The sequence below is a fragment of the Triturus cristatus genome, chromosome 7 (assembly GCF_964204655.1).
Source record: "Triturus cristatus chromosome 7, aTriCri1.1, whole genome shotgun sequence".
NCBI classification, from domain to species: Eukaryota; Metazoa; Chordata; class Amphibia; order Caudata; family Salamandridae; genus Triturus; species Triturus cristatus.
The window spans coordinates 1,299,472,447-1,299,486,403 of record NC_140590.1 but is presented as its reverse complement, the minus strand read 5'-3'; the positions used below and the strand labels follow the sequence as shown (position 1 = coordinate 1,299,486,403).

The 13,957-nt window shown below is 50.4% G+C and overlaps 1 protein-coding gene across 1 annotated transcript in view; it reads right to left on the bottom strand.

The window, feature by feature from the left end:
* The window catches only part of LOC146811938 (eukaryotic translation initiation factor 3 subunit C-like), a 564,017-nt gene that overhangs the window by 257,837 nt on the left and 292,223 nt on the right, over positions 1-13,957 (bottom strand). The window contains exons 14-15 of the mRNA XM_085618906.1: positions 12,311-12,498; positions 11,750-11,974 (exon numbers count right to left, since the gene is read on the bottom strand). Coding sequence (XP_085475032.1) covers positions 11,750-11,974; positions 12,311-12,498 — 413 coding nt within the window. The remainder of the gene's footprint in view (positions 1-11,749; positions 11,975-12,310; positions 12,499-13,957) is intronic.

The window sequence follows — 13,957 nt, the reverse complement described above, 5'->3', positions numbered from 1 at the left end:
TTCAAAGGGTGGACCCATCAGGCGTGTGAGGACCAAGTTGAGGTTCCACATTGGAGCTGGTGGGTGGCTTGGTGGAATGACTCGTTTGAGTCCCTCCAAGAATGCTTTGATGGCAGGCACTCTGAATAGAGAGAGGTGCTGCCTGGTTTGCAGATAGGCTGATATTGCAGTCAAATGGACACGTATAGAGGTGTACGCCAGATTGCATCGGTATAGGTGTAATAGGTAACAAATGATGTTTTGGATGGATGCGTCCAGCGGGTTAATGTCATTATTACTGCAATAAATGACGAACCTTTTCCATTTGGCTGCGTAGCAAGCTCTGGTAGTGGGTCTCCTGGCCTCCTTGATGATGTCCATACAGTCAGGTGGCAGGTTGAGATAGCCAAACTCTAGGACTTCAGGAGCCAGATCGCTAGGTTCAGCTGTTGCGGATCTGGGTGCTGAATCTCTCCATGGTTCTGCGTCAAATGCGCGGGTTTGATCCGCAGCCTTTGATGCGGCACTACGGAAAGTTCGAGGAAGGTGGTGTACCACGGCTGGCGCGCCCACGTGGGAGCAACTAGGACGAGTGTCAGGGAGTGTTGTCGGAGTTTGCGAGCCACCAGCGGTATCAAGGGCGCTGGGGGAAAAGCGTACGCAAATCTGCCGGACCAGTTCATCCATATCGCATTGCCCTGCGACTGCGGATGTGGGAATCTGGCGGCGAAGCTTTGGCATTTTGCGTTTTCGCTTGTCGCGAACAGGTCTATCTCCGGATGACCCCACTGCTGGAAGTACGGTTGGAGTACTGATGGGTGTAACTCCCACTCGTGCATCTGGTGGCTGTGTCTGCTGAGCAGATCCGCCATCTGGTTGTCTTTGCCAGGGAGGTGTTCCGCCATGAGGAACATGTTCCTTTGAATGGCCCACTTCCACATGCTCTGAGCCAGATGAGACAACTGTGGAGAGTGTGTTCCCCCCTGTTTCTGTATGTAGTACATTGCGGTCATGTTGTCCGTCCGGATCAACACGACTTTGTTGCATAGATGTACTTTGAATGCCTTCATGGCTAGGAAGATTGCCATCAGCTCCAGAAGGTTGATGTGCATCTTCTTTTGTTATGTTGTCCATAGTCCCTGCACTGTGTAGTGGAGTACATGAGCTCCCCATCCCTGGAGAGACGCGTCCGCTGTCAGTACTATCTGTGGGACAGGCTCTTGGAATGGTCGGCCCTTGCAAAGGTTTTGTGGCTTCCACCAATGCAGAGAGTTGTATGCCCGACCGCTCACCAACACTAGGTCTTTCAATTGTCCTTGAGCCTGATTCCACTGACGTGCTAGGCACTCCTGAAGTGGGCGCATATGTAATCTCGCGTGCGGGACTATGAAGATGCAGGAGGCCATCATGCCTATCAACTGCATAAACACTCGCGCTGGAAGTGAGTGATTGGGTTTGAATTTGGAGATCAGCAGTTGTATGCTGTTGATCCTCACTAAATTTGGCTGAGCTGTGGCCGCCAGAGTGTCTATAGTCGCACCTAGGTACTGTTGTACGTGTGCGGGCTGTAGATGGGACTTTGGGTAATTTAGTGAGAATCCCAGACTGTGAAGAAGGTGAATGGTGCGGGACATGTGGCTGGCACATTGCTGGGCTGACTTCGCTTGAACGAGCCAGTCGTCTAGGTAGGGGTAGACGTGTATATGCTGCCTCCGTAGATGTGCTGCCACCGTAGCTAGGCACTTTGTGAAAACCCTGGGCGCTGTTGTCACGCCGAAGGGAAGGACTTTGAATTGATAGTGCCTCCCCTGAACAGTGAACCTGAGGTATTTTTTGTGTGAGGGGTGAATGGGTATGTGGAAATACGCATCCTTGAGGTCCAGCGTGGCTAGGAAGTCTCCCTGCTTGAGAAGTGGAAGGACTTGCTGGAGAGTGAGCATGTGAAAGTGCTCCGAAAGAATGTACTGGTTCAGGGGTCTCAGGTCTAATATAGGTCTGAGTGACCCGTCCTTTTTTGGAATTAAGAAGTAGAGGGAGTACACCCCCGTACCCTGCTCGTGGATGGGTACGACCTCTATGGCGCCTTTTAGAAGCATACTTTGCACCTCTTGCTGTAAGAGCGTTAAGTGCTCTGAGGACATAGGACGGTTTCTTGGTGGTATTGTGGGTGGAGTGGAGGTTAACTCTAGACAGTAACCGTATTTTACAATATCTTTGACCCACCTGTCCGTGGTGATGGAGTCCCACGTGGACAGGAACCTCTGTAGCCTTCCCCCGACAGGTGTTATGTGGTCGGGAGGAAGGGAGAGGGCGTCACTGCTTGTTCTTGGGGGAGGACCTGGTGTTGCCGTAGCCGCGTCCTCTGCCCTTTGTACTGGAGCCACGATATCCACCTCGGGTGTTTTTATCGTAGGTGGTCTGTGTATTGCCTTTGTTATACGTTTGTTGTGACCCCTGTCCTCTACCTGCTCCTTTGTTTCCGGGGCGTCGAAAGGAGCCGCTCCGAAAGGACTGAGTTTGGAGTGCGCCCATGGACTTTGCAGTGTCCGTGTCCTTTTTAATTTTCTCAAGGGTGGTGTCAACCTCTGGCCCGAATAAATAGTCGGGGTTGACAGGCTGGTTGAGTATATTGTTTTGTACCTCAGGCTTGAATCCTGAGATCCGTAACCAGGCATGTCGTCGCAGCATGACGCTTGTGTTTATGGCCCTGGCAGCCGTGTCTGCAGCATCTAGTGCACATTTGATGGAAGCATTTGTGAGTAGCTGTCCCTCTCTGATAAGAATTTCTGCACCTTCTTTGAACTGGTCAGGGAGATGTTGGAGTAGTTGCTCCAGTGTGTCATAGTGCGCTCTATCGTAGCGAGCGAGGAGCGCTTGAGTGTTGGCTATGCGCCATATGTTGGCAGCTTGGGCGGCCACTCTCTTGCCAGAGGTCTCTAACACCTTGGACTCTTTGTCCGGGGGAGGAGCGTCACCTGTCGTTTGCGAGTGTGCCCTCTTGCGAGCATTCGCTACGACGATGGAGTCTAGTGGTAACTGGCCTCTGATGTAAGTAGGATCCCCAGGTGCTTATCTGTACTTCTTATCAATCCTGGGGTTTATCACTCGTGCCCTGGTGGGTTCCTTGAAAATGTCCTTGGCTGGTTTGAGGACCCCCTTCAACATTGGCAGCGTCTTTACATGTCTTTGAGGATGCAAAGGTGTCCATTAGAAAGTCATCTTCGATGGTATCAGAGTGAAGCTGTACCCCATGGTTATTTGCAGCACGTTCAATAAGGGCGTTGAACGCCGCAGTATCCTCCGTGGGAGATGTTTTTGTCCCATAGAGTTGTGGGTCCTGTGCATCAAGAGGTGCACTGGGGTCTACAGGGTCGCCCCAAGTTTGATCAGGGTCTTGCTGGTCATCAGGGTCTGTGTCCCCATGGTAGGGTGTTTGTTCATCCATGTAGTCCTCCAATGCGTCCGTGTCGGAGCGTGTGGGGGAGAACCGTTGTGGATCCTGGTAGGAGGAATGGAAAGGTTCATAAAGGAGAGGTTCTGATTCGACAGGCATCTTCCTTTTTAGTGGGATCCTGAAAGGTTCCAATGGCGGTTCCGAAGTTATTCTTCGGTCGTGGAGAATCATCCTGCCAGTGTCGGCGTCGATGACCCGTGACGGAGACGTCTCCGCCGGTGTTACCGGAGTCTGGGTGACCCGTGTCCGAAGTTGGAACATCTTCGGGATTGTTGACGGAGGCAAGCCGAAGGTAATGGTGGCTGGCACCGCCGAGGCTGCTGGAGCTCCGATCGGGCCGGAATTCGACGGGTCCTGGAGGGCAGACGTGGTTTTGCTGCTTTGCGTCGCCCCAGGTCGTACTTGGGGCGCCTTTGAGGCTTTTGCACCGGGCAGGTTCGTCGAGCCGGCCGTTGATTTTTTCGGTGCCGGTGGTTCCTCGAGTCGAGGTGCGGAGATTACCGTCGACGTCTTCGATACGAGAGGCCTCGGTGTCGTCGAGGGAGCGCTGCGAGATGAAGCAGGCGGCATGGCCCTCGGTGTCGTTGGCGTCGGTAGCCGAGTAGGTTTCTCGGTGCCGATGGCCTTTCTCCGTTTGTCGACTTCGACGTCGCCCGCTTCAAGTTCGGCACCGAAGTCCCTCTTGGTGCGGTCGGTGCCGACGCGTTGCGCTGGCGTCGAAGGCGTGGGAGGCCTCGATCCGACTAGCGCCACTTTCAGTTTCGGTTTCGTAGGAACCGGTGCAGCTTTCGGTTTCGGTTTTGTGGTCGGGAAACCAGCTGGTTTATGCAGTAATGGCTGCCGCCGAACGTCCGAGGCCGGGCCCGAGGGCGGGGCCGAAGAACTGCGGGATGGGTCTCGGGTAAGGCCCGAAGGCGATCCCTCGACCGGAGCCATAGGCTGTGGCACTGGTGTTTCTTCGGTTTGAACAGGTAGGCCTTGTTCATCATTGGAGCTACTCTCTTCGGCCCCTAAGGCCTCCTCGTCGTCTCCTACCTCGGTGTCGTCTTCACCTCTGTGGAAGAGTGACTCGTTGTCCTCGTCCGATCCGGGTTCGTGTTCGGAAATGGGACTGGAGGGTATGACTTCCAATTCTTCGACGTCGGCCTCGTCGAAGAGGTCTGTTGGTGCCGGTGCCGCGTGCTGCGCCTCGAGTCTCGCCGCTCGTCGGTTCCGTAGAGTCTTCTTGGAACGGAACCGGGCACAGGCCATGCATGTTGATTCGTCGTGGTCTGGCGAAAGGCATTTGTTGCACACCGGATGGACGTCGATGTGTGGGTACTTCGCATTGCATACCGGACACCTTTTGAATGGCGTCCTCGATTCCATCGTCAAAGTAGTCGACAGGTAAATGCGAAGAAAGTCGGTGCTGAAAGTTAGTAGACTAACAAAATTCTATCGATACCCGATCGATAAACAGTACCGACGCGAACTAAAGGCCTTTTGGCCTCGACCAAATATTTTCCTAACTTGAGCTAAGATAGCACATCCGAACCCAATGGCGGAAAAAAACAATCTGAGGATGGAGAGGATGCCCATGCGCACTGTAGTCCAGGGGAGGAGTCACCTATCCAAGGATACTTCGAAGACTCTTCCAGGACAACAACGTGCAAACATCCGGACCCAACACTAGGCGGCGATCTATGCACAGATATGAATTCAGCAGCCCACATGCCTCGAACATACTGTTCCTTAATAGGTACGGTGTACAGAGTCCACAGACCCCAAGGGTTTAACAGAGGTTAAAGTTAGATATAACCTTACTCTCCAAAGTGGTAGCTTGGTCGAGCAGTAAGGCAGTATCAGAGGACAGTGTAAAGCATTTGTTGTACACACTCAGTCAGCAAATGGTTCCACACACTCAATAACTGAACTCTAGGCCAATGGTTTGTATATAAAAAAATATATGCTTGTTTTATTTTAGAACCAACACTTGGAATTAAAATATACTCTCGACAGGAGAGGTTTCATAAAAAAACTTTTGTATATGCAATAGACTTTAGTAAACAGTTACAAGTAGTTGCAGTAGGCAACTCTATTTCTAAACACAATACATTGAGCTCAATGATAAATTCAAGTTATATGCAACAGATTACTTTTTAGATTACTTGTGTAATTCCAGGACTGGATCCTAGATTCAGTCCTGGGTCAGTTCTCAGAATCAGTTGATGAAAATCGACTTTGGTACTGTAATGATTTTTAACTAATATTTATCTATTTTAAAAGTTGACAGAAAATATTTCAGAGCAAACAATCAATGATTCCCTATGGAAGAAAATTCAGGTTACAGGTACAGTATGTTCTCGTTACTTTTGTAATCCAGTACTGGGTGCCTAGACTCAGTACTGGGACCTTTATCCAAAACAGGTAAGTAATTACGTTTTCAGATATTATACGATTTTTGAGGAATATTTAAAGATTGCAGAAATCAACACTTAGAAGAAATTTCACAGAAAAGCAGTCAATGGTTTCCTATGGAAGAAAAATGAGTTAAAGGGAAGTATAGTTGTGGGTACTTTTCGGAGTCAGTGCTGGGCACAAAGATCCAGCACTGGGAGCTCACCTAAGAGCAGGTGAGTAAATTCGTTTGTGTCAATCGGCTGATTTTTGGACAATATTTGAAGATTTGAAAAGTCCACACTTAGAAGAAATTTCAGGAAAAAAGCCAGTCAATGTTACCCTATGAGGAAAATAGAGTTTGCGGCTTAAGGGCAAGTACTCGACTGGCAGAGTTGAGGTTCTGGGCACAGACTCAGGCGTCTCCCAGGGTCAGGTAGGTACAGTTGGTTCACCCACAGCGACTCTAGGGCGGCCGGGTGCAGAGAGACTTAGGCCCAATGTTATCCTATGAGGGATAGGGGGGCCTTGTTTGGTGGCTGCTGTCTGGCAAGCAACGCGGCTGTGAGAGCTGGGCTCCTGGTCACTTACTCAGGGCAAGTGGGGAAGTAGGAAAGTGTAGAGTTTTCACTGCCAGGGCCACTCGGGCTGCTGGGTGCAGAGGGCTTTTGAGCCTTCGGGCGCTCAATGGATTTCAATGGGAAATCTCCGGTTTGGAAAAAGACTGCAGGCTCGGGGACGAGGACTCTTCAGGTGCCACCACCACTTCGAGAGGTAAGTTGGGTAGTTGGAGGATAGGTAGGTACCCCGGGATTGGACACAGAGGGCCGTGGGGCGCCGGGTGCAGGGGTGCCTTTTGGTGTCGGAAAATCTTACCCTATGTTGGTTGGGGTGGCACACTGTTCTGAGGTTGCAGGCTTCTTCAGGATTGTCGAGGGGGGTTCTTGGGTGCCGGACTCGGGGTCACAGTCGCCGTGGGGTCGTCCTCGTGGGTTTAGTTCACTCCAGCACCGGCCAGGCTTGGCTGGTGCAGAGTGGGCTGGGATCGCGGTTCTGGGCTGCTGCCAGGGGTGAAAGGTAGGTTCTGAGTAAAGCCTCTACTCATGGGAGTCCCATGGGATCAGAGTTCAAAGGTAGCCAGGTCCTCTGGGGTTTGAGGTTGCTGGCCACAAGAGATGCCGGGTTTGGAGCAGGTTCGAGGTCAACAGGCCGGTAGGGCTGGGGCCAAAGCAGTTGGTGTCTCCCTCTCCTTCGCAGCTGCAGGGCAGGTCTTTTCTTCTCGCTCTTCTTGTAATATCGGAATCTGGAATCTGGGGAAGGAAGGTTCAGGGTGCCCCATAATACTAGATTTAGGGGCGTTACAGGTAGGTGAAGGGCAGGGACCAATGGGTCCCCGTCCTGGGGTGGGTACACCCCCTATTCTGCCCTCCCCTGTGGGAGGGGGGCAGTAGCCTAGTCCTGATAGGGTAGGGCTCCCCATCTTCAAGATGGCGAGAGCCCGGAGATGTGCTTCACCTCGCCTTCCCCACCTGAGGGGTGGGGTTGGCAGGCGGGCACATCCCCTGTCCTTATTTGGGGTTTCCAGCCAAAGCTTCCCGCCAGAGTGGGGGTTGCAGGGGCCTGGGGAAGCTCACAGAGGCGGCATGCCTTTGAAGCTTCCCCCTGCCCATCCTGGGGGAGGAGATTTACCACCTCGCCCAGGATGTGCATTGTTGCAGGACCAGGAGAGCAGGGGCTCTCCTACCCAGGGGTCCAGCAACATGTCTGCTGGGTGGCAGCCTAGGCAGCCTCAGAGCAGATGTGGTTTCGTAGGTTAGGTTTCAGGGGGCACCTCTAAGATGCCCTCTGGGGTGCTGGGTATATTAAATCCCACACTGGCATCAGTGTGGGTTTAATGTGCTGAGAAGTTTGATACCAAACTTCCCAGTCTTTAGTGTTGCCATTATGGTGCTGTGGAGCTCGTGTTTGACGAGCTCTCAGCACCATGTACTCTTAAATGGCAGCACTGCACTTACAGGGCTCAGGAATTGACCTGGGCACTGTAGGGGCACAGGGCTCCTGCTCCTGTGCCCACACCATTGGCATAAGGCACCCAGCTAGAGGGGTGACTGATGTATGCCATGGCAGTGTAGGTGATGGGCATGGCACACAGGGATGTGTGCCATGTCGACTTTGTTTTGGTTTTGCACCCAAACACTCAGCCTGCAAAGGCAGTGTGTGTGTGTGTGTAAGGGTACAGGGCTTCTAAGGGTGGCACAAGGTGTGCTACAGCTCTTAGAGGTCTCCCTTGGTCACAAAGCCCTGGGTACTCAGGGTACCATTTACTAGGGCCTGACATGTGGCCAGGGTTTGCCAATTGGGGTTTGGTTTGTTTTAGGGAAGGAACATAGGCCCTGGGCACCTGATTGGCAGGAGTCCAGGGCACACTCAGTCAAAGTACATTCAGCAATAATTCAGCAAAAAGTGGGGGCATACCATGCAAGAAAGATGACACTTTCTCACAACGGTTGAGCCAGATTCCTCAATCTGGCTAAGGAAATATTAACCGCCTGTGCCATAGAAGTGTCCTGAGGCACCACTCTGGTGGGGCTTTGAGTCAGAGTATGAACCTCCTCCTGTCTTAATGATCTCGTCTGCGTTCTCACTTGGGGGCTCTTTTCTACTGGAAGAGCTTGAGAGAGACTCCTCACCTCTGGCGATCCGGATCTTGAAATAGACAAATGAGATCCTGAGCCTTCTGAGGCTGAAGGTGAAATAGGTCGAGATAAACCATGTTCCGATGTGGTGTAAATCAGTCTATGCGGAGATTTCCGTCTCAACACTGGTTTGAACGTCAATCGAATGTGTGACGTTTCGTGGTACTCCTCCGCGGAGGACCGTCTCAACGGTGATACGCCTATCACCGGAGATCTGGACTTCGACGCAGAGTGGCTAACCGGCGATGTGTCCTGCCTCGACGTCGAGAGCATTGTCGACGGAGGACTTGCCCTGGACGGAGGTCTAGAACCCAACGGGGAACTTCTCCGACGTTTTGGAGGTCTTTGACGACGGAGGCACCCGCCTCGACGTCGATCCCGACGGAGGCACCCGCCTCGACGTCGATCCCGACGGAGGCACCCGCCTCGACGTCGATCCCGACGGAGGCACCCGCCTCGACGTCGATCCCGACGGAGGCACCCGCCTCGACGTCGAGTGTTCTGACGATGAGCATCGTCTCGACGTCAGTAGTGCTTTCGACGGCGATTCAGGACTTGACGTCGAAGATCTTCCCTGATCTTTTGACGACGATCTTTGCCTCGACGTTGCTGTAGATTTCGACGCCGAACGCTTACGTTCTTCTTGCGACATCGACTTTTGCCTTGATGTTGATTTCGACGTCGATCGACGAGGTCTATCCTTTGACGCCGATCGATGTTTTCTTGACGTCGAAGTTGCCGACGACGATCAAAAGCGCTTCGCCGCCGGATCAAGTGTCGACGTAGATTTTCTCTTTGAAGCATGACTCTCCCTGGACTCCTCACCTCTCAACGACGATCCCGCCGCTGGAGTCCGACGCCGATGGAGAACACACAGGGATCAGCTGCTTCGACGTCGACCGTTCAGAAAGGCCATAAAGCCCAATTCTCTCTCTCTCTCTTTCAAAGCCCTCTTTGAAAGATCCTTGCAGTGACGACAGGACACAGGAGAGTGTCAGGAAATCTGCTTCCCCAACAGGATATATTAAGAGGAAGCAAAAAAGTAACTTGAAAAGTAACAATTCTTGACTAGTAAGTCAAAAATGAAGAGAGCTGAATTCCAGGGTCCTGACTGAAGGAGCCGGAAAGAACTGACCCAACTGTCACCCCTGAGGCATGATGGGATATTGTAATCAGGGCTGCCTTAAAGGCATGGTGCCAGTTTTTACCTGTACAAGGCTTTTCAGTCTCTATGGTATGGTATTGAATTGCAATGCAGCCTGCTTTATGGATCTGTGTTTTACACAGTGTTCTTTCTCATGAGTTTTACCAAAAAAAAAAAAAAAAAATTTAGGTGTATTATTATACCTATGGTGTGTTTATTGGATATTTATATCTACATTGTCTAGCCTACTATGGGGGCTGCATTTGCTTGGAAAAAATAATATATGGTTATACATACATACATATATATATATTCACTGAAAAAACCATAGGTTTCACACATGTTATAGTTAGCGGAAATTTTACTGATAAAAAACCAATGAAATTCCCCCGTTATAGTTAGTGCAGGCAACTATAACTCACGCGACCGCAATCCTCTGCTGATGCTAATACTGTATTTAGACACTTATTTGCCCATGTCTTCTTCCATAAATTTTTAGCTATACATATATTACAAATATTTTTTTTTCATAAAGACATGTCATCAGCAGAAGATTGCGGTCGCGTGAGTTATAGTTGCCTGCACTAACTATAACGGGGGAATTTCATTGGTTTTTTATCAGCAAAATGTCCAGCTAACTATAACATGTGTGAAACCTATGGTTTTTTCAGTGAATTTGCAAGGTTTTTTAAATGCTAATTCCTAACTATAACGTGTGTGAAACCTATGGTTTTTTCAGTGAATTAGTACGTTTTTTTAATGCTAAGTTACTTTACGCCATTCGTGGCGTGCGCGCCCACTTAACGCAGTTCGTTCCGTGCGCGCACGGTGCGCTTCGCGCACCGTGCGCGCACAGTGAGCACGCACAGTGAGCACGCACAGTGAGCGCGCACAGTGAGCGCGCACAGTGAGCACGCTTCGCGCACCGTGCGCACATGGGGGACATATGATGCACTTCGTTTTGAAAGGTAATATTTTAATTTTTCACACCTGCGATAAGCCATGCACAAATGTTGCCCTTCGGGCACCAATTGTATACGGGGTGGGGAGAGGAGAGTGTGGATAATTTTTTTTTTAAAATATTTTTTTACCGTACGCGTACGGTAAGCGTAATCGGCGAAATTTGCGAAAAAATAAAAATTCCGTTTTTGGCCTTGGGGGATCTTTGGGGACTCCCTCAACATGGCTAGGTGCTTTGGAGCTGTCCAAACAGCCCCTGTACATGTTTTTGTCCTTTGTTTTTAAATCCACACTCACAGTGCGAGAGAGAAAATGGCGGCCGCCGCTTCCTGGTTTCGGCCGATTCGAATGTTTACTAAGATCTAAGAGCCAATCAGAATCGCGCTCGCGCACGCCACCGTACGCATACGGTAAGCGCACCGTAAGCGCACCGTAAGCTGGCTCAGATATATATATTGATTTAAAGGCTATTTTCTCAGAATCTACTGAACAGATTTACACCAAACCTACAAAAGGCACTTCCTTGACCTGAGGACTACCTCTCTGCCAAATTTCAAGTATTTCTGTTCAGCCGTTCGGGCTGTAGCTGTGTCTAAAGGTCCTATGGAAAAATGCATGGGAAAAACGCGTTTTGGGACCCCCCTTTTATCTCAGCCCCCGCTTGACGAATCCCCCCCGAGACTTTCAGGGTAGGAGCGGAGCGTAGCGCCCCACCTATTTTGAAAAATTCGCGAGGATTCGTCGACCGGCGCAAAAGTTATTCAAAATAGAATGTTGCGGATTTCCTATGGAAACGTGGTCCTAACTATAACTACCTACTGGCGACCGCCAGTAGGTAATACACAAATACATATACATATACATACACATACATATATACATATATATATGCTTTTCATATATAAAATTTTATTATTTCCGGGGTCCCCGCACATGGGCGGGAATATTCAGTGCTTATGACTATTGATGAGGATCCCCTGGAAGAGAACATCAGCAATTCAGCAAAAAGTGGGGGCAACCATGCAGAAAGAGGGCACTTTCTCACAAATGACAAGGCGACGAAAGCTAAAATGGCTGGCCCAAGCACAGTTTGCATCCTGGATTCTAGAATTACCTATACAGAAGAAAGGGCAACCTTACCTGCACAGGGGGATCAGCATGCTGGATGTTGTCCTGCAGGTGGGACATTAGCATGAGGTCCCGTGCTTGGAACCAGCGGTTGTGAAGGGCGTGGTGGTAGATGTGACACAGAATAGCACATGTACGAATACGATCAGTGCGATCCTTGGCGTAAATGTACTTGCAAAGCCGGTCCATCAGCACAGCACTGTCCTCTGCCTCATTCTCTGCCTGATCCTGTTCAGACTTTAAGACAAAAGAAGATGTGACACCATTTCTTCAACAATCAACGTCTCTAACCCTAATGTCCTCAAGACATTATAGTGTTTATGGCCCTAATAGATGGTCACCAGTTACTGCAATATGCCAGCATCAGCTAGTGGACAATAGAGTGAGAACTGCTATTAAAATGAAGGAGTCAGAAGCAAAACACAACTGAACATGTGGGCCAGGCTGCCATACAACATCCCCTTGCTAGTGGCTTGTACAGGACCTACTTAGAGACAGTCTATTTCCACACAATATCATCCCTACCAACCTGATTCCAATCCCCAAGCTAAACACTTGTGCAAGCTTACATACCTTAGACTCTTGTGCTTTGGCAAGCTGGCGTTGGTGAGCTTTGTAGTCAAATTTGAAATAGGTGTGCATGATGCGGCGGAGGTAGATGCGGCAGATTTCCTCAGTTGTGCCTTTTTCCTCTAGGTACTCCAGTGCACGGTCAATCACCTGGCACACTAGAGCCTCATCCTTCAGGTTATCCACATACTCTGCAATGAGTGAGAGTGTTCTCAATCCCGAACAAGGAGTGTGGTAACTACAAGATGCAAGTCAAAGCTAGTACAACTACAAAAACTCTAAATGGAAAACAGAACAAGTTACTTACCGTCGGTAACAATATCTGTAAGTTCTGTACATGACTCCACGTCAGAAGCGCAGAGCCATGCAAGACACTGACCACTGGTGCACTTAACTAGGGCCCTTAAAGGGAGTCCTTAACCCTGGAAATCAGTACGCAGAACATGGAGGATGGGTGAGGCGGTAAGGAATCTATAACTAACCTATGTCTCTTACAGATATATCTCTACCAAAGGTAAGTAAATTGTTCATCTGAAAGAGACAGTTATAGACTCCTTACATTAGAATCGATACCCCAGCAATACCAACCCCGGAGGTGGGCCTGCGAACCAAGTTCACACCAGAGAGTCCTGGAGAACAGAACAGCCAAATAAGCAGTCTCTCTGGGCTTAGCTGTCCAGGCAGTAGTGTTTTGGGAACGTGTGCAGCGATGCCCATGTCGCTGCCTGAGAGATATCATTAAGGGGGACTCCACGTCCCAAAGCAGTGGTAGCTGCCGTCGCCCTAGTGGAATGGGCGCGTAATCCCACTGGAGGCTCCTTTGCCAAGAAATAACAGGCTTTGATGCACAAAACGACCCATCTAGAGATGGTCCGTTTGTGCACGGTCGACCTTTTTGGGCACCCACGTAGCCAACAAAGAGCTGGTCATCCACCCGGAATAGCTTTGTGCAATCCAAATAAAATGGAAGTGCACGTTTTACATCCAGACGGTGGAGCTTCTCTTCTTCTTTGGAAGGATTCGGAGGCGGAAAGAAGGTGGGCAAAGTGATGGTCGGTCCAATGTGGAAGGAAAATGCTACTTACCAGTATGCGTCTGTTCTTGGCATGTAGAGCTGCAGAGATTCTCACACTGTGCATAGATCGCCATCTGGTGTTAGGCTCAGGGCAAAGGGGGATCCGGTTTAGCACACAATGTGCACCTGCAGCAGCGCAGGGGCGCCTGGATGCTGTTCTGGCATCGGTTGCCCTGTTGCTTTCAATGGGGATTTTCGGTTTTGGTTTTAAGCTGAAGGCTCGGTCCAGGAAGACACTGCTCGGTCCAGAGGCTGCAAGCGATGTCAGGGAGTCCTGGAGCGGTCAACCCACAGCAGTCTCAGACTCTGGAGCACTGGGGGGACCACGCTGGGACCGGTTGGCCACTAGAAATCTGGCTGTAGGCGACTGGTGTAGTTGTGGTTCCAGGCATCGGGTTTCTTTGTACTCAACAGGCTCAGAGTTGTCTTGGGGGGGTTTTGAACAGAGCTGCTGTTCAGGAGAGCCAGTCTTTGTTGAAGGAAGTCAGTCCTCCCAGGGTTCTGTAGGTTGCTGGCTGCAGGACAAGGTGACTTGACGCAGGATCTCTGGAAACTGCAGACGGTCCGGTAGGGCT